This window comes from Capricornis sumatraensis, chromosome X (genome assembly GCF_032405125.1).
Source record: "Capricornis sumatraensis isolate serow.1 chromosome X, serow.2, whole genome shotgun sequence".
In the NCBI taxonomy this organism is placed as follows: domain Eukaryota; kingdom Metazoa; phylum Chordata; class Mammalia; order Artiodactyla; family Bovidae; genus Capricornis; species Capricornis sumatraensis.
This window is the reverse complement of record NC_091092.1, coordinates 105,687,677-105,712,294: the sequence shown is the minus strand read 5'-3', so window position 1 is coordinate 105,712,294 and position 24,618 is coordinate 105,687,677. Positions and strand designations below refer to the sequence as shown.

Genomic DNA, 24,618 nt, shown 5'->3' with positions numbered 1-24,618 from the left:
CCACCATTCATGGCATGCAGGATCTTTGTTCCTCAACCAGGTACTGAACCCTCACTCTGTGCAGTGAAAGCTTAGAGTCCCAACCACTGAACCACCATGGAAGTCTCAAGAGTTTGGTTTTTCAGTGGAGGCACACATACCTGTGTGTTCATGAGCCTGTATTCTCAGGCACACACACAGGGGTCAACAAACATTTATGTAAAGGTACAGATTGTCCCCCAGTGGCTCAGTGGTAAAGAATCTGCCTGCCAGTGCAGGAGACACAACTTTAATCCCTGGGTCAGGAAGATCCCCTGGAGAAGAAAATGGAAACCCACTCCAGTATTCTTGCCTGGCGAATTCCATGGACAGTGGAGCCTGGTGGGCTACAGTCCCTGGGGTCAAAAAGAGTTGGACACAACTGAGCGTCCAAACAACAACAGATTGTTAATACTTTTGGGTTTGGGGGCCAGATGGCGTCTGTCTCAACTACTCACTCTGCTGTTAGAGTGTCAACTGAAAAAAAAAAAAAACCCACAACCTGAGAGCTGTGAGTTAAGGTTTATTTGGGGCAGAATGAGGACTACAGCCCTGGAGACAGCCTCTCAGATAGCTCTGAGAAACTGCTCCAAAGAGGCAAGGGGGAAGGTCAGTCAGTATTATATTTGATTTTAGTGAAGAGGGTACATGCAGTCAAACAACGATTTTGGCAGAAGATTGTGGCCAGTCAAAAGGAACAGATGTCACTATTAATGATTTTAGTAATTTTATAGATACGAGGCACAGAGTGCCTCATTCCTGGACTCCTTTTAAGGTATTTGAAGGTCAGTGACCGCAGTGGCTAAATGATTTCATTCTTATAGAGGCAAATGGCAAGTGCCAATTTTTAGTTGGCGGTTTTGTAAAAGCAGCTGTATACAATGTATAAAGTGAATGTGAATGCCTGCATATTAATAAAACTTTATTTATGGCACTGAAATGCGACTTTCACGTAATTCTTACATGTAAATAAAATATTCTTCTTTTAAATTTTTTTTAACCACTTGAAAATGTAAAATCACTCTTAGCTCACAAGTTATACAAAAACAGGTGTTGACCCCAGTTCCATCCAGGGGCCGTAGTTTGCTGACTTTTCTGGTGCCACACATTTACTCACAGACACAGAAAGCATCCTTCCATTCATCACACTCTAAGCCATGAGGATAGCTCAGGTCTCTTGATGCGAGCAGTGTGCTGAATAATCTTGGTATGAGCAGGAGGAATAGTACAGTTGGAGATATGCCTGAGTTTTGCTGGCATCCAGTGGTTAAGACTCCACGCTCCCAGTGCAGGGCACAGGCTCGATCCCTGTTCAGGGAAGATCCCACTTGTTGTGTGGTTTGGCCCTATAGAAACAAACTCATCCACAGCTGAGACCAGTGTTTCTCAGCTTTGGCTACATATTGCAGTCACTGGTGATGGGGGAGTGGTGAGTGGTGGGAAAGGATCTTGATGCCTAGATCTCATGCCCAGAGGGTCTGATATGGTTAGTTTTGGGTGCAGCCTGAGCACGGGGTTGTTTAAAAGCTCCCACGGTGTTTCTGATGTGCAGCCAAGGGTGAGGGCCACCCATCTCCCATAAGACAGTGGGGACAAAGAAGTTGCAGTTGGGGATCTCCAAAAATGGGAAGGTTGAGCTTTTTTCCCTTTTGTTTCTCATTTTTAGCACCTCTTTCTCATTTAACAGGCTCGCTTCACTTTCTAATTCAACCTCTCTTGCCTGTCTCTCAGGTGTTTATTTCAGATCTCAAATAACTAAAAGGAGTTAGGAAGGCATGTAAACTGCAGAATGAATATCATATCATCTTAGTGTTATGTTATGCCCTAGCCTCATTGTCCCAGTGAGCATGGTATCTTTCAGGTTAATGCTGTCTTTGGCTGATCTTTTATGAACACACTCATTTTCACAGGCAGGCACAGGCTCAACCTTGTCAGTCTGCTCTGGGAAGGTTGAATCCTGGGAAATTCTTTGCAGCCTTCAACTCCTGGGAGACCACACTGTAAACCAGAAAGCAAACTCATTAAATTAGAGTTTCTGTCCCTTCTTGAATTCTTTACCTAGAAATTGATATATCTAGGAAGCCATTATCAAGGTTTGAGGCCAGCATGAAATTAGAGATAACAAAACAGAAGGCTTTTAAAAAGTAAGCTAAAATAAGGGAAGCTCTTTCCTGCCCTAGGAAATGTGTATTTCAAGTAACTCAGGATTTCCAAGCTCCCCAGACAGTGTCACATTCCCCATACTTTGGGCCTTTTAGGTCGAAAGGAATGTATCCCTTTCTTGTCAGTTTTCCCCTAAGCAGATTTTAGCTTCAAGGTTTATTAGAACTGATTTCTAATATTTCTAATTTAAATATCACTAACATGATATATAGCTTCTCTGGTGGCTCAAATAGTAACGCGTCTGCCTACAATGTGGGAGACCTGGGTTTGATCCCTGGGTCGGGAAGATCCCCTGGAGAAGGAAATGGCAACCCACTCCAGTACTCTTGCCTGGAAAATCCCATGGACGGAGGAGCCTGGTAGGCTACAGTACATGGGGTCGCAATGAGTCGGACACGACTGAGTGACTTCACTTCACTTCACTTCAACATGATATATGGATCCAAAATAGCTCTTTCTTAATTGAACTTTAAATTTCTCTATTTTTGACTTGAGGAGGCTTTTATCCTCTTCCTATTTGAGTGGCAAAGATTCACATATTTTATGTCAGATTTTGCATAACATCTGAAAGAGTTGGCACACAAGTATTTATGATATTCTGCCTCATTAGACTAAATTTTTTTTTTAGTTTAATCAAATGAAGCATTCAACTGAGAGGAAAATATTATTAAGCTCACAGTAAATGTCAGGGATAAATGTGAAAGGGTATGTCATTTTTAAGATAATGCTTCTGGCAACAGTAATTTCAAATGGCTGGCTTATGAGGCACAAGACTTTTTTTCCCCCGCTTATTACAGGATAGCCTCTTGAATGCCATCACCACATGTAATCAACTTCTCCCAGAGCTTCCACATAAATGGGACTTTGGGTTCTAGGAAGGCTAATCCACGGTGGAGACTTTTCCAAGACCACCTGGGTCTGGGAGGACCTTCATCACAGACATAAGCAGAAATACCCACACAAATTCCCTTGGATCATAATCTTTTGGTTCATTTCTGCAAGATTCAGTCCAACCCTTTCTCTTTTGAGACTTTACCTAAAACAGTATGGGGGCTCGGATGGTAAAGAATCCACTTGTCAATGCAGGAGATATGGGTTCAATCCCTGGATCGGGAAGATCCCCTGGAGGAGGAAATGGTAACCCACTCCAGTATTCTTGCCTGGAGAATTCCATGGACAGAGAGCCTGGTGGGCTACAGACCATGGGGTCACAAAGGGTCAGATACGACTGGGTAACTAACACTTTCACTTTTTTGAGTTGAACATGGCTGAGTGACTTTCACTTTTTTTTTAAACCTAAAACAGTAGTGAGAGACTTTTTTTTGGTAGTATTACTGTAAGAGTAGAGAACCTCTGGGCAGTGTAGAGCATCCCTGGGTAAGTCTCTAAGCCCTTTCTCCGTTGAACTTGTGAGAAAGAACAGCATCACTTGGGAAAGGTATAAACATTGTTTAGTTCAGTTCAGTTGCTCAGTTGTGTCCCACTCTTTGCAACCCCATGAATCGCAGCATGCCAGCCCTCCCTGTCCATCACCATCTCCTAGAGTTCACTCAAAGTCACGTCCATCGAGTCAGTGATGCCATCCAGCCATCTCATCCTCTGTCGTCCCCTTCTCCTCCTGCCCCCAATCCCTCCCAGCGTCAGAGTCTTTTCCAAGGAGTCAACTCTTCTCATGAGGTGTCCAAAGTATTGGAGTTTGCACTTTAGCATCATTCCTTCCAAAGAACACCCAGGATTGATTTCCTTCAGAATGGACTGGTTGGATCTCCTTGCAGTCCAAGGGACTCTCAAGAGTCTTCTCCAACACCACAGTTCAAAACCATCAATTCTTTGGTGCTCAGTTTTCTTCACAGTCCAACTCTCACATCCATACGTGACCACTGGAAAAACCATAGCCTTGACTAGATGGACCTTTGTTGGCAAAGTAATGTCTCTGCTTTTCAATATGTTATCTAGGTTGGTCATAACTTTCCTTCCACGTGCTGCACTCAATATGCCAGCAAATTTGGAAAACTCATCAGTGGCCACAGGACTGGAAAAAGTCAGTTTTCATTCCAATCCCAAAGAAAGGCAATGCCAAAGAATGTTCAAACTACCACACAATTGTACTCCTCTCACACGCTAGTAAAGTAATAAACATTGTTAACTGTTACCAAATAGAGAAATGTAGCACCTGAGATTGGAGGGCTCAGGGAAATCACCAAAGAATTTCAAACTGTATCAATCTATTTAATCCCCAAATTTTATTTTCTTGTCATCAGACATAAAAAACACAGTCACAGACCCTTTGTGAGCAAAGTCCATAGTACTATAATTTATTCAAACCACCAGTTCTAGAAAGAACCTGTCAGGGACTGTCTCTGTGTAGTATTGAAGGACTGCTACCAAAAAAATTTTCTGAGCTCACTTAATCAAATTCTAAGAAACTAACTCCCAGCTCTCTCAATCCTTTAATTATCTTCTCCTTAATAGCATTCCTCTTCTACATTCTATCCATGTAGAACCTGCCTGGTTATAACAATTTGATTGGCAAAATGATGCATAAACAATTTGAAGAACTAACATGAGCTTGAATGCTGTCTTTGGATAAGCATATAATTCTGTTTTTATTCTGACTTTATCATATGTTAATACTAACTCTGTATGTTATTAATACAAATTCTGCATGTGTGGAATAAGTGCCTAACCTCTCTAAGCCTCAGTTTCTTCATCTGTAAAATATGAATGTTTATACCTTTTTATTTTTTAAGAAAAAAAAAAAAAAGAATGTTGTGGAATGGAGACTGTCGAACACCTAGACAATACTCAGTAAATGCAGCTGCTGTTTGCATAAATCTCAATAGTTGTGGTGGCTGGTTGTATCAATCAGGGCATATTTTATTCTGGTGGCTTCTCTGGTGCAGAGCCTTGAAAAAAGTTAGAAGCTGTGATTAACAGCTCCAATGTTTATTGCTAATTCTTCTGTCAGATTTTTCTTCTATTAATGACCCATGTGCCATCATTCTCTTTAAAATATGCCCTTCCTTTATTCCTATAAGTCTCTCCTCCAGTTGGCTCAACTGTGAGCTCTAATCTGTCTAAACTGTCACTGTTGTGCTTTAATAAGAAGATTTTGTTATTACAGGTGCACTTATAAATTATTAAAATAGTAACTGAGTGAAATTCACAAGGGCTTACATTTTACTACTGAGCATATTTTGTGTTCACTGATGGCAAAGAATGAAAGGACAAACACTTCCCTCAAACTCTAATTTGTCAACACTTATTTATTTATGAAACTCCATTTAATAAGAAAATTGCGATCACCTCCAGGCAGGAACTGTTTTTTTTTTTTTTTTTCATGAATCATTGCTGAATGGAATTGAATCCATTTTAGCAAACATAAAAGTGAATCAAACTCACTTACAAAAATGTCATTATTTTTAGCCTTCATTTATTAAATGTGCTCCATGAGTCAGTCACTAAAACACTGAGAAATAAAATATAATTGCCAATCTTTGATTAAATATGTACTGAGTGCGTCCTTTGCACCAAGATATTGTGAAGGTGCTGGAGGTGTCATGGTAAGTGTGTCATCAGCTCCGTCCCCGAGGAGCTCATGTTGAAAGAGGTCCCAAGGCCCACATATCTTTTAAGCAGCCAAAGAAGACATTATGTGGGCAACTTCTACACCGTCTGGGAAAGACTGTAAGTCACCAGGAATTGAGTAGAGCCGAGGTTGGCAAGGCCTGTGATGGACAGAGAAGGCACAGTCAGGGAGGCTGGACTTCAGTTGGCCCTTGAAGGATGGGAGGATTTGGATAAACTGAGAATGACAAATAAGGCTTATCAGGTGGGGAGAATGTGAGCAAAAACCTTAGAATTGGAAGCAGGAGCACAAGCAAGCGTGGTGAGTTGAAAAAATAGTTGGCAACCTGGGCTGGCTAGAAGAGTACTGCTGAGCAGTGGGGAAAATAGTTGGAGAGGTAAGTTCAATTACGAAGACGCTGGAGTCAGACAAATGGCGTTGAACCTCATGAGCCCCTGAAGGTGTACCTCAGGTGGTCCACGTGTTGCCACTGTTTTCTGGGGAGTTTTCCCTGACTATGTCTTTGGTCACTGCTCCATTCCATTTTAAAGTCAGAATGTTTTTTCTCATTTAGGGGAAGCACTGGTTCATCAGATTTCAATGAGCCAGAAGCTGGTCCTGGAACTCCGAAGAGTGTCCGGAGCAATGGCATGACCCCAGGCACTCCGAGGTCACCGGCCCCCAGCACCCGCAGCGTGACCTCAGTCAGCAGTCGAGTAAGTTCACAGATGTGAAGGAACAGCTCCATCTGGGACTCAGCCTCACCACCGAGGCATGGCTAGCCTTCAGCTCTCTGAATCTGAGAGCCTGTTGTTGGTCTTGTTTAACGGTAATAGATGCTTCTTGCTCAGAACTGAACCTCCTACATCCATAGCTCATGGCAGGAGGCCTCAAGTGTGAAGGAAAGGGCGGTTTCAGAGGTGGAATTTGTTTGATGGGGGTTTCAATGGCTACATGGTTTCAGTAAAATATAAATCATGTTTAGCACTCTGATTTTGATCATCCACTTTATTTGTCAAGAACTTGACTGTCCTAAAATGTTGCCAACAGATTTAAATTAGGAAAGGTAGACTCTTAAAATATTTTTATCATTTTCTTTTCAATACATCTGTTAAAGAGTCGGCACATAACAGAAATTTAAATTGCATTGTGTGTGTTGTGTGTGTAAGCTGTTCTTTTGAGTGAATGAACATCTACTAGGTTGTTTGATTAAGCAGGAAACTCCATATAGATAACTCACATATTATATCTTTACGTACAAACTACAATTCTTTGATTCAGCCAATATTTAATGAGGGCTTTCTCTATGCCAACCCCTGGTCAAACAAAGACTTGAAAGAAGTGAAAGAATAAGGCTTGCAAGCATCTCTTGCAAAGTTGTCATCCATGCTGGGATAGCACTGATGTTCAGTAAATACATTATGGGAAGGCTGTTGGAATCACTTTATATTGCAATCACTTAAATCAAGGACCACCATCTGCATAGTCAGTGCCCTTGCTTCACCAGAGTCTGAAAGATCTTTAGTGCCCCTGAAGGAGCAGCCAGTGCCAAGACCCTAAGGTGGGAGCATATGTGGTGTGTTCAAGGAAGAACAGGGAGCCCTGTATGGCTGTTATGAGTGAACAAAGGAGGGATACGAGAAAATGAGTTCAGAGGGGAAGTAGGGCCAGATGAGCCATGTGGACTGTGTGCACTTTGGCATTTACTCTGGAGAAGATGGCAGCAGTTGGAGAATTTCCATCAGACTAGTGACATGATCTGGCTTCTGTTTATGCTGAAACTGAGGACTATGCTGAGAAGAGCCTATTGGGAACAAGAGTGGAAGCCAGAAGGCCAGTTAGGAAGGAGGCCAGGGTATTACTGCAGGAGGTGTTGCTGGGCTTTGGAACACGAAGATAGATGTGGAGACTGTGAATGACAAGATTCTACAAATATTTTTGATGAAGAGTCCAAAGGCATTCAGACAGAATAAAGAATAATAATAATAAGTGTATTTAAACAGTTTTAGTCTAAATTAAACTTATTGATAAGATAAAAAGCCTATTTAAAATTTCATCAGTGTTTATACTTAGCTCCACAAACAGTGTTTTTCAGTAGCCAGAAAAGTGCATGCACAGTTGGTGACTGTACTCACTTCTCTGGCAGCCTGAAAAGGGATGGCATTCACAATATTTAGAAACTGGTATGTCAGGGGCACTGAGCCATCAGAACAGACCCTGGTGCAAGATTGGGCAGCATCCTGAGGGCCCTCCCAGGCCATGCAGTGACCTGGATTGTGAGGAGAACTAGGGTTGTGGAGGACAGGAGCACAGGAAGAAGGGGTGGACTGGGAGTTGCCCTGCTCACCAACTGATCCAGAAGTATTAAAAAAATGTTAACAGCTGGTACAGCTCTGCTAGTGGGAATCAGCAGACTGTCAGTCCAATAATTAGTAAGTTAGTCAAGTTTGTTCTCAAAACAAGGCTTATCTCCCTAAGTACCATCACTGGAGGTAGGGGGTAAGGAGGGAGCTTCCTTCTCATGTGCAATCCCCTCATATCTACAGCCTTTAGATGAATATTTTTTTTTAATTTTAAGAACTTTAAACCATTAAATTGCAATTGGTTTACAATGTTGTTGCTTTCTGCTGTACAGCAGTGATTCAATTATACACATATATGCATTCTTTTTTTTTACATTCTTTTCCATTGTGCTTTATCATAAGAGACTGACTTCTTGTTTATCCATTCCACATATAATGGCTTACATCTGCTAACCCCAGTCTCCAACTCCATCCCTCCCCCCAAACCCTCTCTCTTGGCAACCACAAGTATGTTCTCTGTGTGTACCATTCTGTTTTGTAGACAGGTTCGTTTGTCATATTTTAGATTTGTCACTCTGACTTACTGTGATAATCTCTCAGTGCATCCAAGTTGCTACAAATATATGAATACTTCTTTATTAAACAATACCTGCTCTGTGCTTAGTGGCTCAGTCATGTCTGACTGTTTGTGACCCCATGGACTGAAGCCCGCCAGGCTCCTCTGTCCATGGGGATTCTCCAGATAAGAGTACTGAGGAGGGTTGCCATGCCCTTCTCCATGGGATCTGTCCAACCCAGGGATCGAACCCAGGTCTCCCACATTGCAGGCAGATTCTTTACTATCTGAGCCATGAGGGAAGCCCTAGATATTCCCCAACAAAAATTTCCTATGATTGAATGAGTAGACATATGTATTGATATATATATATATTAGGCTCAGATGGTAATGAATCCACCTGCAATGCAGGAGACCCAGGTTCCATGTTTCCTGATTTGGGAAGATCCCCTGGAGAAGGGCATGGCAACCCACTCCAGTATTCTTGCTTGGGAAATCCCATCGACAGAGGAGCCTGGCGGGCTACAGTCCATGGGGTCACATAGTTGGACACAACTGAGCAATTAACACACACATATGGTGCTTGTGCTAATCTCATGCTTGCATTCTAACTGATGTAACTAGTCTTTTCTAAAAGAAAAAGAGGCACAAAGAGAAATATGTTCTGTCAGATAAACTTAGTGCAGCACAGTACTTTATGAAGCATATTTGCTCTTTCATGATGAATAGAAGACCCATATAGAGTTACATGATGATCAAATTAACAATTTCTCCCACTTCTCAGCATCTCTTTGCTTCAGTGTTCTTGTCTGCTTTAGCATGTGAGAAGTACCTTTTTAAAATGGAAAATTCTTAGAACATGAAAGTCTCTAACCTGTGCTCTGCTATGATATAACTTACTAATTTTGGGCCTCACATCGTGAATCTCCAGGGTATGTGTTACATAGTGTGCAATATTAATTGGCCTATTAGTGCTCAATATTAATGTTATTCCCAGGGTGCCAGTTGGAAAATTTACTGTCACTGTTAATTGCTGCTAAGGAAGTTGGTCTTGCTTCATTGGAGGAATCCATGTGTGACCACCTTTCTGAATGGGTGGCAATTAGAAAAGTTAGGACTTATATTCCTCCTGTTACAGGTAGTATGTGTTGGCAAATACTCAAAGACCAAATGCAGTCTATATTGGAGTTGCTTTGATTTGCATTTCTATCTTTCTGGAGTGAGTCCATTAACATTGCCTCAATGTCTAAGTTATGGGATAAATGTAGGGCACCAAGAAGGGGATTCCTTTCTCTAGGACATTTAAAGACAGCTTTTGATTGTTTTTGGAAGGGGTAACTGAAGAGTCTCTTTTAGGTTCAATCATATCACATCATGGTGTCATTTGCATGGCCACTTAACCTTAGTCCAGTTCTCAGAAGTGCAAAATTAGTTTAATACTTAAGTGAACTTGGAACAATGCAATTGTCAAGCCCCTGTGGGCACAGGCAAAGTTGGGACAGAATTTTCCTTTATAATGAAATTAAGTGTCACTGTTGGTGGGAATGTAAGTTGGTGCAGTCACTGGAAAATAGAGGTTCCTCAGAAAACTGAAAATAGAATTACTATATGATCCAGCAATCCCACTCCTGGGAATATACCCAGATAAAACTATAATTGAAAAAGATATATGCACCCTATGTTCATAGCAGCACCGTTCACAATAGGCAAAACCTGAAAACGACCCATATGTCCATGAACAGATGAATGAATAAAGAAGATGTGATATGTATATACAGTGGAATATTACTCAGCCATAAAAAGAACAAAATAATGCCATTCATCATACTATGTGATGTTAGATTAATACCATGTGATATCACTTATATGTGAAATCTAAAACATGGCACAAATGAACTTATTTGCGAAACAGAAACAGACTTGCAGAGAACAGACCTGTGATTGTCACAGGGGAGGGAAAGGAATGGACTAGAAATTTGGGGTTGGTTGATGCAAGCTATTACATTTAGAATGGATAAACAAGAAGATCCTACTATATAGCATAGGTAACTATGTGCACTATCCTGTGATAAACCATAATAGAAAAGAATGTAAATAAGAATGTATATATTGTGTAACTGAGTCACTTTGCTGTATAGCAGAGATTTTCACAACATTGTAAGCCAACTATACTTCAATAAAAGAATTTAAAAAAGAGAAAACATAAAATGTTAGACTGAATACCACTACATGAACAAGCATCTATAAGCAAGTAGATACCCAATTTAAAAAAGAAAAAAACCTATTTCTATAAGCAGGGAAGTCTCCATTCTTTATCCTTGTATGAACATTAATAAGTGCCTTACATGAAATTTTATTGCAATAATGATGTAGGAGGGCTTCCTGGGTGGTCCAGGGGTTACGAATACACCTTCCATTGCAGGTAATGAGGGTTTGATCCCTGGTCTGGGAACTAACATTCTGCATGCAGTGTGGCAACTAAGCCCACACACCGCAACTAGAGAGCCCGAGTGCCATATTGAAGATCCTGTGTTGCCACCATTAAGACCCAACACAGCCAGATAAATAGATTTAATAAAATAATGAAAACCTTAAATAACGATGTAAGCAACCATATTCTGATCATCCAGCCTATGAGATGGGGAAGGTGGCATGCTTTTATGTTAAGTGAGACGTGGTGAAAGTGAGGCATGGTTGAAGAGAGAGGGTGTGGAGAATGAGGACAAACGTGGAAGCAAGAGTTCTAACCCTGAGTACTACGCTGCGGGTGTAAATCTTGCTGTATTCTTATACATAGTTCATGTAAGTTTGGAGGTTCTTACACCATCTTTACTGATAACCTTATAATATTCACTAATTTAATTATTTCAGACACCTTTTGTGCTAGTTAAAAAAACTCTTGGTAGGTATTTTTGAGAGTATTGATAGTAAGTTTTAGACTTATGGACTTCTGTTGAGGGCTCTCTAGGTGTCAACTGGCTCCTCTTGAAGAGTAAGATAGATATGGTTATACTGGTAGATGGAAGTATTTGGAAGTCAGTTACAGTCAATATTATATGTATATTTCCATTTCTACTTTGTGAGAAGGAACGTGGTTTTGAAAATTTCACCGATTTGGCTGCCATTGAAAGCACCTCTGAGGACCTCACAAAGACTCATCGCCGAAAACCTTCCAGCACACCATCCATAGCAGTGTCCCGGGCCTCCCTCTCCTCAGGTATTTCCAACCTGACTGCTCTGTTGTGAAAATGACTAAATCAGGTGAAACTGACTGCCTTGTGGGGCCTTAAATGTATTTTTCATGCCTTTGAAAATAATCATCCACTCTTTGACCCATGGTATTCGGCCCACTCTGTAAGAACTGTTGAAACATGGACCCATGTGATAACTTGAGCCCCTTGAAAAATCTGTGAATTTTGAATTTGATAAGAGTATACAGTCATGGGGCTTCCCAGATAGTGCAATGGTGAAGAATCTGCTTGCCAAGGCAGGAGACACGGGTTCGATCCCTAGAGGAGGAAATGGCAATCCACTCCAGTACTCTTGGCTGGGAAATCCCCTGGACAGAGGAGCCTGGTGGGCTACAGTCCATGGGGTCTTAAAGAACCAGACATGACTGAGTGACAGAGCCGAGAAGTCAGTAGAGGAGTTCAGGAAATATGATTGTTTCATTTAATATGAAAGATAAAGACACTTGCCCAGAATTCAAGGAAATGGCAGTTCCACTGACACATCGGTCAGAAGTGCCCTGTATCTAGACAGATGAATCATTATTCCATGGTTTAAATAAGGCCTTCTTTGCAAGCAGCATTAAGGGATTATTAATAACCCCTCTCATTTGTATGATCCCTTCAAAAATATTGTTTCACTTTAGCATCACAACAACCCCTGTGAAACAAATATTATTTTATGGTCTAATTTTATTACCTTTGAATAAGGAAACTCTTCAGAGACATATGTTATAATTAGGAACTTTATGTCCCCTGTGTAGATTTGAAATCATGACAAGACCCCCAGAAGGAAGAAATCAGTTATCTAATGCTAATCCTAACATAAAGCCTAAAGCTGGATTCTCTGTGCTGAGTTGGAGGTGTCTCTCCAAGACAAGTCGCTCCCAAAGAGTTGGCTAAATGTGCATGGTTATTACTGCATTTTGTTTAGGACTAGAAAACTGGTTCTCTAGTTCAATGAATAATTTTAAACTAGCCTAGAAGCCAACCTCATGGAGCGTATTTCTACTACTCATGCTCATACTTAGTTGTTCAGTTGTATCCGACTCTTTGCAACCTCATGGGCTCTAGCTGGCCAGGCTCCTCTGTCCATGGGATTTCCCAGGCAAGAATATTGGAGTGGGTTGCCATTTCCTCCTCCAGAGGATCTTCTCGATCCAGGGACTGAACCCATGTCTTCTGTGTCTCCTGCATTGGCAGGCAGCTTCTTTACTGCTGAGCCATTTGAGAAGCCCCTTCATTTCTCCTCTTAATAGTACTCAGTAGCTCCTGTGGATTGAGTACATACTCTGTGTCTGGTGCTATGCTAAGCAGTTCTGTGCTATTTCATTTATCATTTCAGTCTTAATCAGTTGCTCTCTTCAGTCTTTCTCATTTATAAGCAAGTATTCTCTCTCAGCAGGGTTTTGACATAGAAGTCTTTTATGGAAATAAACTGTTGATAAGCTATCCACAGCATTACTGAGTTTTGCATTTTTCTTTATATGTTTAAAAGCAAGAAATTCTGCTGATGAAAGAATGTTCTGGTGTGCAAAGAAATAGAAGTTCCTTTCAATTTCCCTATAGCTACTCCATTTTTGTGTGAAAAGAACTTGTATCATTTCATTGCATTTTATGTCAAATACAAAAGCACAATGTATGTGTGCATGCCCAGTCATGTCTGACTCTCTGCGATCCCATGGGCTGTAGCCCACCAGGCTCCTCTCCATGGAATAGACAATAGATTCTCTAATAAATAAGGAATACTTAATGTTTTATTTTTTTCTAAGCTTAATGGCCCATTCTTTGAGAGTTTGCCAAGGTTTTTGAGCACAACAAAATTCTTAAATAGCTTACAAATTGATCATGTTATAGTAGTAGAACATTTGCCTTCCTATGCTCAAAGGAGAAATGTACAGATCAGTGTTGGTAAGTCAGTCCAAGAAAATTTCAAAATACTGTTAATAAATGGTAGCATGTTAGCATAAACAGTATGAAGTTTCTGACTATTGTTTTCATGACACTATCTATGCCTTATCCCTAGAAAGAATTGGAATAACAATGAAACATTTGCAGTGAGAAGTGAACCCTTCTAACAAAACAAGATGATTCCTTTCTTCCCCTTTCCTTCCTGCAGACCGGAGTCAATCTGAGTTAGATTTGAGTGGGTCATTTACAGAAGACTTAGAGGATACTATAAGCATAAGGAGCAAATCTGTCCCTGGGGCTTTGGACAAAGACTTGGTAAGTTGGATATGGAAGAGTGTCTAATGGTCATGAAGAAAGGGCACAGGCTTATTCCAAACCTGTCCACTTTTGGGGAGGATGATTTGAGAGTGAAGTGAGGATATACAATCATTTCTTCCTATTAGTCTTCACAACTAACATATAAAAACAAATATGATTTAGAAAAGGTAACAGGTGATCAGGTTAATGAGTGACGAGTATCGCTAAGAAAACAACTGTTGGGGATTTCAGTTCCTTGTTAAAAGCATGTCACTTAATCTAAACCCAGAAAATGTAAGGAATCCTAACATTTCCTAAATCCAACATTACTAGACTTATCTGACTATATGTTTTATATGAACATTTCTACATCTCATGTTATCCCCCTAAACTATCTTCTCAATTGAGACTAACTTATGTGAAATTTAATGTTTAAGGTAAAGTCATTCATGAAATGAGAACGTTGAATTAAAATATTGTGAAGGTTCTAATATTCTGAAATTCCTCTTTCTACAATAGCTATAATCCAATTGAACTCCTTGGATGAAAGATAAGACAAATGTTAAATGACATTATTACAATTTTTCTGACACAAACCAGGAAACTTAGTTCTAACACTCAATGTTATTTACTATAGTAATAGAAAACTACAAAGTATTTTTAAATCCACCACAAAAGGGCAGCGGTAGTGGTGGGCAATGAGAGCAAATGGTTTCAAAGCTTACTTGGTATTCAGCCTTTAAAGAACAGATAATTCCAATGTTATTAAACTATTACTGATCATAGAAAATCTTCTGAAAATCTTCAAATTCATGATATGAAGCCATTTTATATAACCTGAATACTCAAACTTGATTTTTAAAATAGTTTAAAAAAAGAAAACTACAAGGTAAATTAATTTATAAATATATACAGAAAACTTGAATATATACACAAACCTAGCAGTGAATCAAAAATATTGCAATAAGCAAGTTTTATTCTAGGTTTGAATAGAAGAATTCATCTCTATAAGAATATCTTTTACATAATTAATATTTCACTACATTAAAGTGAAAGTGAAGTCACTCAGTCGAGTCCGACTCTTTGCGACCCCATGGATTGTAGCCTATCAGGCTCCTCCATCCATGGGATTTTCCAGGCAAGAGTGCTAGAGTGGATTGCCATTTCCTTCTCCAGGGGATCTTTCTGACCCAGGGATTGAACCAGGGTCTCCCATATTGCAGGCAGACGCTTTACCGTCTGAGCCACCAGGGAAGCCCCTTCACTATATTAAAGGAGAAAATAAAAACTACATCAATAGATGCGGAAAACTTTTTAAAAAGAGAATGTAATTCGAATATGATGCATAATACTAGCTTCACCGAGGGTAAGAAGGAGGACCAGGGAAGAGAGGAGAAACAAAAAAGAAAGGTGTCCTTAATTAAAAAAGAAAGAAAGAAAGAAAGAAAATAGTATGCATGATATAATCCATTTATCTGTGTTCCCTGTTCATCCATCAAAGATTATTGAAATTTAATTATTAATATGTGAGTGGAGATACAAGTTTTTTAATCTATATTACTTGATATTTTTACTATAAAAATGTATTATTTAAATAACCAGGAGATGAAAAGTGGGGAAAGAAAAGTAGAATCTGGAATTTTGGATAAGAAACCAATATGTAAAATAGTCTATTCTATTGGCGAGATTTTCAAGATACATTTCCGTGTCTTAACAGTATAGACATACACAGGCATGTGTTAATGTGCATACACACATAAACACACACACAAATGCACCTCAACTTTTTAAATTAAAAAATAAGTACTTTGCTCAAAGTAAATTACTTTAGTGAGCAGAGAAGGAGGAATTGAACGCCCAGGTCTGTGTGATTCCACATTTCATGTTCTTTCCATAAAGCAAGCATCGCTAGGAAGGGGACCCCAATCTTCAGATGGTTGTAATTCAGGTTGAATGGAGAACAAAAGAGCAAAACCTAGGAATAGAGTTTTTCCTAGATATTTGTATCTGATATTTCAAGTATTTAAGAAAAGCGTTTTCAAATATCGTATATTAACGCATATATTTGAAATCTAGAAGGATGGTACTGACGAATCTGTTCACAGAGCCACAGTGGAGACACAGACATGAATAATAGGCTTATGGACAGGGAGAAGAGGAGAGGGTGAGATGAATGGAGACAATAGCATGGATACATATACACTAACATAGGTAAAATAGATAGCCAATGGGAATTTGCTGTATAACTCAGGGAACTCAAAATAGGGCTCTGTGATAACCTAGAGGAGTGGGAATGGGCGGGAGGTGGGAGGGAGATTCAAGAGGGAGGGGACATATGTATACCTATGGTTAATTCATTTTGATGTATGACAGAAATAAAACCAATGTCATAAAGCAATCATAAGTCAATTATAATATTTTTTAAAGTGTTTTTTGTAAGTGAAAAGACTTTCTAGGAAAGACACCAAGCCACTGATTTTATTTTCCCCCGTCCTTCCTTAGGATTCCTTAGAAGAGATGGAAGATGGCATTGATGACTTAGTGTCCTCCCGGTTTTCTTCAAATACCCACAGTCTAGCAAGTGGCCTGTCAACAGTAAGCAATTCTTGAGCATTCACTGGAATATTCTTTCTCTTGTTGGTTTTCTTTGCATTTCTAAAGAAGAGAATCAAGTTCTTGGAAGACACAGGATCATGAATTAAAAGTTATTATAATCTCCTGCTTGCCTTTTGTCCACAGAGTACCTTTCATTCAAATTTTGTGGGGGCTTTTCCTAAGGCTCCTGATTCCTACTTTAAAAAAACCTCTCCCTACCATGTTTTAAAACCTCATCCTTCCCTAGTTCAGGCTCTCATCAACTGAACCCTCTGAATTATCTCAGTTCTCAGCTGGTAAATTTCCCTGCTGCCATTCTCTCAGTTCCTCAGATGTCCTCCTTGCTACCACCAGTCACTTTCCTCACTTTCCTTAAACACATAGCCAAGCAACTTTCTTTCCTATTCGTACATCAAGTCCATAACTTCCCACTCCTACAGAATAACATCCCATCTTACTTTGGTGTTTGAACCCTTCTTTGAGAAGGCTTTAGGTGTCCCTGTGTCTTTTTATCTATCTGTATGCCTCCAAGTCTTTTGGTGTCTTTTATTTCCATCTGTTGCACTAATGCGCTTTTCTCTTTTGACCTTTGGGCGACTTCCTTAAAGAATTCTCAAGCAGGCTCTGACAGGAAATGGACCTACCTAAGTGTGCCTGATGCTGACTCAGACACTGTGAGTGTTCAACCTTTCCTTTTTCTTTTTTTCAATTGTACTTCATGGATTTCATGGTACAGGAAATGTCATTAGCTAGGCAATTCTCCCAGTCTTTCTGACTCATGTATCATTAACCAGCAATCCTCTTTTAAAAGGTAAATAATATAATCAGAATCCAGGTATTCCAAAGAAAACACATTTTTTAAACATTAGAATCTGTGGACTAGAGGAAAGATACATGGTCCAGAATGGTTTACATGAACAAGGCACTTTTCATGGGATTCTCCAGGCAAGAATACCAGAGTGGGTAGCCATTCCCTTCTCCAGGGTATCTTCCCAACCCAGGGATCCAATCTGGGTCTCCTGCATTGCAGGTAGATTCTTTAACATCTGAGCCACCAGGGAAGCCCCTTAGAATAAACATCTCTGTTTATTTATTTTTAATATAAATTTATTTATTTTAATTGGAGGTTAATTACTTTACAATATTGTATTGGTTTTGCCATACATCAACATCTCTGTTTAAATCACAGCATTGGCTTGGTTAAAAGCATAGAGTTTGGTTAGTAGTAAAATTCTTGTAACTTCTTCAGTTTCTTCCAAGCTTCTGCAATAGTGGGTTCTTAAACTGAATTTTCTATGTACCGATCTCATCCTTTAACAGGACCCTCTTTGAAGGAGTGGCTACAGAAGGATGTGGTATAAATATAAGTCAGTGACCCAAGGGGTCAGTGAGGTATGGTGCAGAGGTCCTCAGACTAAAAATCTGGAAATCTTTTGCTTTGTTGTCAACAACAACAAAAAAATAATCAGCCGATCTAAGAAAGAAATGGGAAATTCTATTGGCACTGTATTGAAGATTATAACCTGGGAACAGCATCTCAGAAAGCTCCGAGAACTGTTCTGCCCATAGAAGTCAAGCAAGAAGGCCAAAGGGCAGATGAACTTTTTCACGTTCAAATTTTTCTTGGGGAATTCTCTGGTAGTCCAGGGGTTAGGACTCTGCGCTTTCATTGCTGAGGGCCCAGGTTGGTCAGGGAATTAAGATCATGCAAGCCATGTGGTTCAGTGAAAAAAGAATGTTTAAATTTTTCAAGCTTTGCCATAAAATATAAACTTTATTTCACAATGTTTTGGCACTGCCAATAATTTCTATGAGCCAGACTTGACATTAGGGGTTTGGGGCTTATTCTTAAAGCCCCTGAAACTCAAAGCATGGTCTGTTGACCAGCAATATTGAGTGACCTGGGTCAGAGACTATAAAAGGTGTCAGTTTACAGAACCCCTAGTGTCTCAGTGGTAATTTCATAGCACTGCTAGGCCAGGTGAAAGTGAAGTTGCTCAGTCATATCCGACTCTTTGCGACCCCATGGATTGTAGCCTACCAGGCTCCTCAGTCCATGGAATTTTCCAGGCAAGAGTACTGGGGTGGGTTGCCACTTCCTTCTCCAGGGGATCTTCCCAACCCAGGGATCGAACCTGGGCCTCCCACATTGCAGGCAGACACTTTACCATCTGAGCCACCTAGCCCAGTTAAATAGTTAGCTTGGGAAAAAAATAAGCACGGGTATCTTAACAACTTAGTAGCCATTTGAAAATATAATGCACAGTAACCATTTGAAAAAATAATATTTTTATTCCATTCTTCAGTCTCCCTCCATCGTGTCTGACTCTTTCCATTCTTAAATAGCCCCTGAGGTGATGTGTGGGCCTGATGGGGACTACATGAGTTGGCAGCAGCATTTTCATTTCCTTTTGCTCATGGATTTTTGTGCAGTACATGTTTTTTGTCATAGTTACTGCCTAAAACTCAGGTTCACATGGATAGGACTTTATTAAAAAGAAGAAAGTAGGATTGAACGTTAACACTGTGAACTACTGTTAGTAGTTTGCATGGTGTCTAATAGTTGTCACTGTTGTTTCCCTGGGAATTTTAAAATATCCTGCAGTGCCCCTTGTGAGTTGGGGCTGGTGCTCTGGGATGCCTTAACACACAGTTTGGGAACTGTGGACCTAGGAGTTTATTAGAAAAGCAGAAATGCAAGGCTTCCCTGGTGGTCCAGTGGTTAACACTTGACCTTGCAATGCAAGGGACACCGGTTCAATCCCTGATCCGGGAAGATTCCACATGCTGCAGAGCAACTAAGCCCTTGCACCACTACTATGGAGCCTGCAGTCTGGAGACCAGGAGCCACAACTTCTGAAGCCTGAGTGCCCTAGAGCCTGAGCTTTGCAACAAGTGAAGCTACCGCGATGAGAAGCCCTGCACAACGCCACTAGAGAGAGCAGCCTCTGCTTGTTGCAACTAGAGAAACCCTGAGTGCAGCAACAAAGACCCACCACAGCCAAAAAATAAATAAACAAATCTTTAAAAAAAAAAAAAAAAAAAAGGAAGAAGACAGAATCTCAGACTCCACCTGGGACTGTGTGGATCAGAACCTTCATTTTAATGAGACCCCCCAAGTGACCAGTAGGCAATTAAAGTTTGCAAAGACACCTGCTATCATGAAAATTCTGATGCTTGGTTTCAGGAACAGAATTGATGACTTAGGTCACTCACCGGCTCTTTAAGTTTTAATTTCCAAATTATTATGGAATCCTTGGTTTGCTCTTGCCCTTGATTTAAGCTTGAAAAAGAGACTGGCCATATCACCCACTGTTTTTGTATCAGTCTCTACTTTGGGCAATTGGAGGAAGGTAATGGCTTTTGTTTTATATATAAACAAAAAAATATATACAAGGTATGAGGTCTAACCTCTCTTTGCACTCACCATAGTCTTTACTTCCCAGTTGTTCATAGACAAGGCTTTTGAAATGCCTAGATCACTCCTGAACGCCTTCCAGGTGGTTTTTTGTGACAGTCGTGTTGCTAAGACACAGAGTTCATGTTGCTGGCACTACAGAATAATTTTGTTACATTTAATTTAAAATGCATCTCTTGTTATTAGTGTCCCATCAGAACTTTCATTCATTCTGGCACATTTGGACAGGGTTTCTTTTTGCATTTTAATTTTATTTATTGGTTGGTGTATTATTTTCTTGTTTAGTGTTCTGTTTGTGAGTTGCTATTTTATAGATGTGTAGAAAGCCATGGTCATATTAGTTACTAACCCTGTGGCCTCACAGCTGGTCAGGGGAGTCCTGACAGCTGTGGGCAGTGATGTTCTCGTGGCGTGCCCTTTTGGAAGATGCAGTTATGTTACAGAACCAATCTTGGGTCTGGTTGTCTCGGTACAGTAAAGGCAATCTACTGACACCAGGTTGTGGTGAAGCAAAGCGCAGTGTTTATCGTGTAAATGTTGAGGATGGATGACTGGTGCTTGAAACCCCTCAAACTTCCTGAAGGGTTTGAGCAAAGCATTTCTAAAGACCAGGTGAGGGTCGCAGGTCTCAGAGCATGTGATCAGCTTGTGCACAGTTCTTTGATTAGTTGATGATAATCAGTCCTTAGGCTACAGAAGGTCTGAGGGCTATGTGCTCATGGTCATCAAATCGTTAATTTCTTCCATTTGATGAGGGTTTTAGCATCTGTAAAACAACTCAGGAAATGTGCATCAGATTCTATTAATATTATCTACATACTTCAAGGTCCGTCTAGTCAAGGCTATGGTTTTACCTGTGGTCATGTATGGATGTGAGAGTTGGACTATAAAGAAAGCTGAGCACCGAAGAATTGATGCTTTTGAACTGTGGTGTTAGAGAAGACTCTTGAGAGTTCCTTGGACTGCAAGGAGATCCAACCAGTCCATTCTAAAGGAGATCAGTCCTGGGTGTTCATTGGAAGGACTGATGCTGAAGCTGAAATTCCAATACTTTGGCCACCTCATGCGAAGAGTTGATTCATTGGAAAAGACCTTGATGCTGGGAGGGATTGGGGGCAGGAGGAGAAGGGAACGACAGAGGATGTGATGGCTGGATGGCATCACCGACTCTATGGACATGAGTTTGAGTGAACTCTGGGAGTTGGTGAAGGACAGGGAGGCCTGGCGTGCTGCAGTTCATGGTGTCGCAAAGAGTCCGACACGACTGAGCGACTGAACTGAACTGAAGGTACTTCAGAGGCAATAAAGTAGAGGATAAAGGGGAGGGGCTACATTGGGAAGGCCCCATAGGGTCCTGCTGGGTTATAGTATGGCTTCTCAGAGACTTATGGGATGGAATAGTCTATGTAGGTATCAGAGAGAGAAGCTTGTAGCTTATCCTTGCACAGAAATATGGGTATTTGTTTCTTTGTCCTGATCAATGCATTCTAGACCTTGAAGTAGACTGACCTTGAGTCTCCCAGTGAAAGAGGAGAAAGCTACAGGGATGGGGAGAGGAGATGGAATGGGAAATGCTATTCATTAGAAGAAGTGAATAAACAAAGGCTATTCACTAACCCAAAAAGGCAATGTATCCCCTATCAGTGAGTGTCCTTCCTTCCTAACTAATGGTCCTAGACTTTGTCCTTTCTCAGGCTTGGATTTTATGCAACACCAGAAAAACAAGCCATCTTTTGCTTTCTTCCTTCACAGTAAGCTTCCCTGCTCGTGTAAACAATGGGAATTGTAATTAAATGGTGGGAGGTAGCTTCTGTGGAGAGATCACTAGCATAACCTGGGATGCCTCTTTTCATCTTGTTGATTCCAGACCAGCCTGAACAGCATGATGAGTGTTTACAGTGAGACAGGAGACTATGGCAACGTGAAGGTCAGCGGGGAAATCCTTTTGCACATCAGCTACAGCTATGAAACTGGCGGGCTCTACATTTTTGTCAAGAACTGCAGAAATCTGGCCATAGGAGATGAAAAGAAACAGAGGACAGATGCGTAAGCACATAGCATGTTCCTCAGACTGTTTCAGTCACTGCCCATGTGAATTACGTGTATTTGTCAGCCTGTGTGTTTCTTTTTCAGAAGCCTTTTAGCATTCATCTAGAATCAGAAGGTTGATCATCACTTTCTTCCTCTGCCACCTCTAAATATTCTCTGACATGCATGTATAATGGTCACATTTGTAGTTACCTGAGTCTTATTTTATTAAAAAAAATTTTTTTTTGGCTGCACATTATGGCTTGTGGGATCTCATTTCCCTGGCCAGGGATTGAACCCAGGCCATGGCATTGAAAGTAGCAAATCCTCACCACTAGACCACCAGGGAACTCTAAGATTTTAAAGAAGCTATGACTCAGCATGATTCAGGACTCACAGATTTGTAGTCCACATAGAGGCAGCTCTTTGTCATACAAGGCTGACACGTTGGCATACCCCAGGCTGTATGAGAGTATCCTGTTAATTTTTGCTCTGGGAAACCCTCCAGAAAAAATTACCAAGCTGTTTGCCCAATTGAACAACCTGAAAGGGCAATTATAAGGCTCTTGGGATTTCCAGAATCAGCCTGGGAGGGCAGGTAAGACCATGGGAAGGTAAAACTCAGGGCTTCCCAGGACCACTGCCAGTTTGGTGAGTCACTCTGAGGATTCACAGGTCTCCACACACAGTCATAATCAGTACAGGGAAAAGGCATATGTGGCAAAGATCAAGAGAATCAAGGCTTAAGCGTCCAAGAACCTCTCCCAATGGAGTCACACAGGATGTGCTTAAGTCCTCCAGCCACAAGTGGTGAAAACACTTGGGGAGTGTTGTCTACCAGGGAAGCTCATTGAGAGAGTCAACTGGTCACATACCAAAATCCCAGTCTCCTACATGAAAGCAGGTGTTCAGCAGGAGCTATACTATTTCCACAAATATTTTTGGCACAGTGAGCCACTTATTTCTGTTCCTGGAGTGATGAAAATCCTCCTGAAACCCAGGTTCTGCATACTAGCCAAGAGCCAAACTTATAAACAGATATTTCGAATGAGAGCAGTCTCAGACCCACTGTTTACCCTTTTTCTACATAATAGATAACCTACGTTTGATACATAGCTCAGCAAATCTGTTTCCAAAACAAACGAGTAGACAAATAGATTGGTCCGGTTACCTCCTTAGCTAAATATCAGAGAGCTTCAGGATTGGTATCATCAGTCTCAAAGGGATCATCTAAAGCCACAGTAGGTGGACTTCAGGAGTCTGGTAGCATCTTTGACATTTCAGTCTTGTACGTCTTGTGCATTTCTGAGTCTGCCATGATGCCCTGCTCCTGGGACTGCTCAAGGGCAGGTATTGGGGAGAATTGCTATTGTGACTTCAGGTTGTTAATTTTAATGTCCTCTTTTTCACCAATTTTCTTTATTCACTCATTGACTCCACTCATCAGAAGTCCGGACATCTGAATGGAGAGGAAAATTACCTCTATGATCAAGAACACTGATCATAATAATAGATTATACTTATTCAATAGTATAATATATTAGCTCCTTGTATATGTCAGCTCATTTGATCCTGATCATCCCCTAAGTCATCATCCCAGGTTTGCAGATGATGAAACTGGGATACAGAGAGATTAAGTAAGCTCTTGAGTTCCCCCAAACCATTGACGCCTGGAGTAATTCAAACCCAGCTGGCTTGACTCTGGAACCTACTCTCTCTACCACAAGAATTAACAACTTCTCTCTTATTGAAGGGCCAGAGTTATATTTCAAAATGTCCTGGTATGTAAACCACATTCTCTTTGGTTCTGTCTCTTATACTGACTAGCCTGTTTCTTTTACTCCTTTTATTCACTGAAGTCCCTGAGCATTTCTCTCAAAGTAGATGTTTCCCAAGGATGACTTTCATTTTTTTTAATCCTATACAGTTATGTCAAGTCATACCTTCTTCCCGACAAGTCCAGAAATAATAAGCGCAAGACCAAAATAAGAACAGGCACCAATCCAGAATTCAATGAAACCCTAAAGGTAAATCAATACTCTTTCATGGTAACTTTAATGGCTTGATTTACCTCATTGGTTTAGATGTAACTGTAAAGGATTTGCATGTCAAGGCTTATATGTATTTTAGAAAAGTAGAATGTGAATCAGTTGGCTTTCTGTTTCTGGAAAAGAAAGCAATGTAAACCACTCTTAGTCTGTTTCTCTGCTGCTCCGAAGATTGCACTGGAAGTAGAGATGATCCAGGAAAATTACATCTGACTTGGTATCAATAGCTCTTGTCCAATAGTATGTTTCACCCTTGGGAAAACAATTTTTTTTTCTAGTTCCCTGTAAAATAAGTTTGTCAAAGTTTTGGCCCTAACTTAGCAGGTCGCTCTATACATACTCACTGTTCTGCTAACGCAGCATTAAAGTGTGCTGGTTCTTGTTAGGGTTTCAGAATTTGGCCAAATTTATCCATGTGGTTAATGAACAGTGGAGATACAGGGCTAGATTTGAAAAATCTCAGAGACAGTGGCCTACATAAGCTAT

The 24,618-nt window shown here is 40.5% G+C and overlaps 1 protein-coding gene and 1 non-coding gene across 2 annotated transcripts in view; one reads left to right on the top strand and one right to left on the bottom strand.

Annotated features, from left to right (window-relative positions):
• Positions 1-24,618, top strand: part of SYTL5 (synaptotagmin like 5) — a 112,942-nt gene that overhangs the window by 68,508 nt on the left and 19,816 nt on the right. The window contains exons 6-11 of the mRNA XM_068962907.1: positions 6,324-6,465; positions 11,696-11,825; positions 13,955-14,061; positions 16,546-16,638; positions 21,924-22,102; positions 24,012-24,111. Of these exons, the coding sequence (XP_068819008.1) occupies positions 6,324-6,465; positions 11,696-11,825; positions 13,955-14,061; positions 16,546-16,638; positions 21,924-22,102; positions 24,012-24,111 (751 nt within the window). The remainder of the gene's footprint in view (positions 1-6,323; positions 6,466-11,695; positions 11,826-13,954; positions 14,062-16,545; positions 16,639-21,923; positions 22,103-24,011; positions 24,112-24,618) is intronic.
• On the bottom strand, positions 22,362-22,433 carry TRNAE-UUC (transfer RNA glutamic acid (anticodon UUC)). The gene has a single exon. It is a non-coding gene; the product is annotated as a tRNA-Glu (tRNA).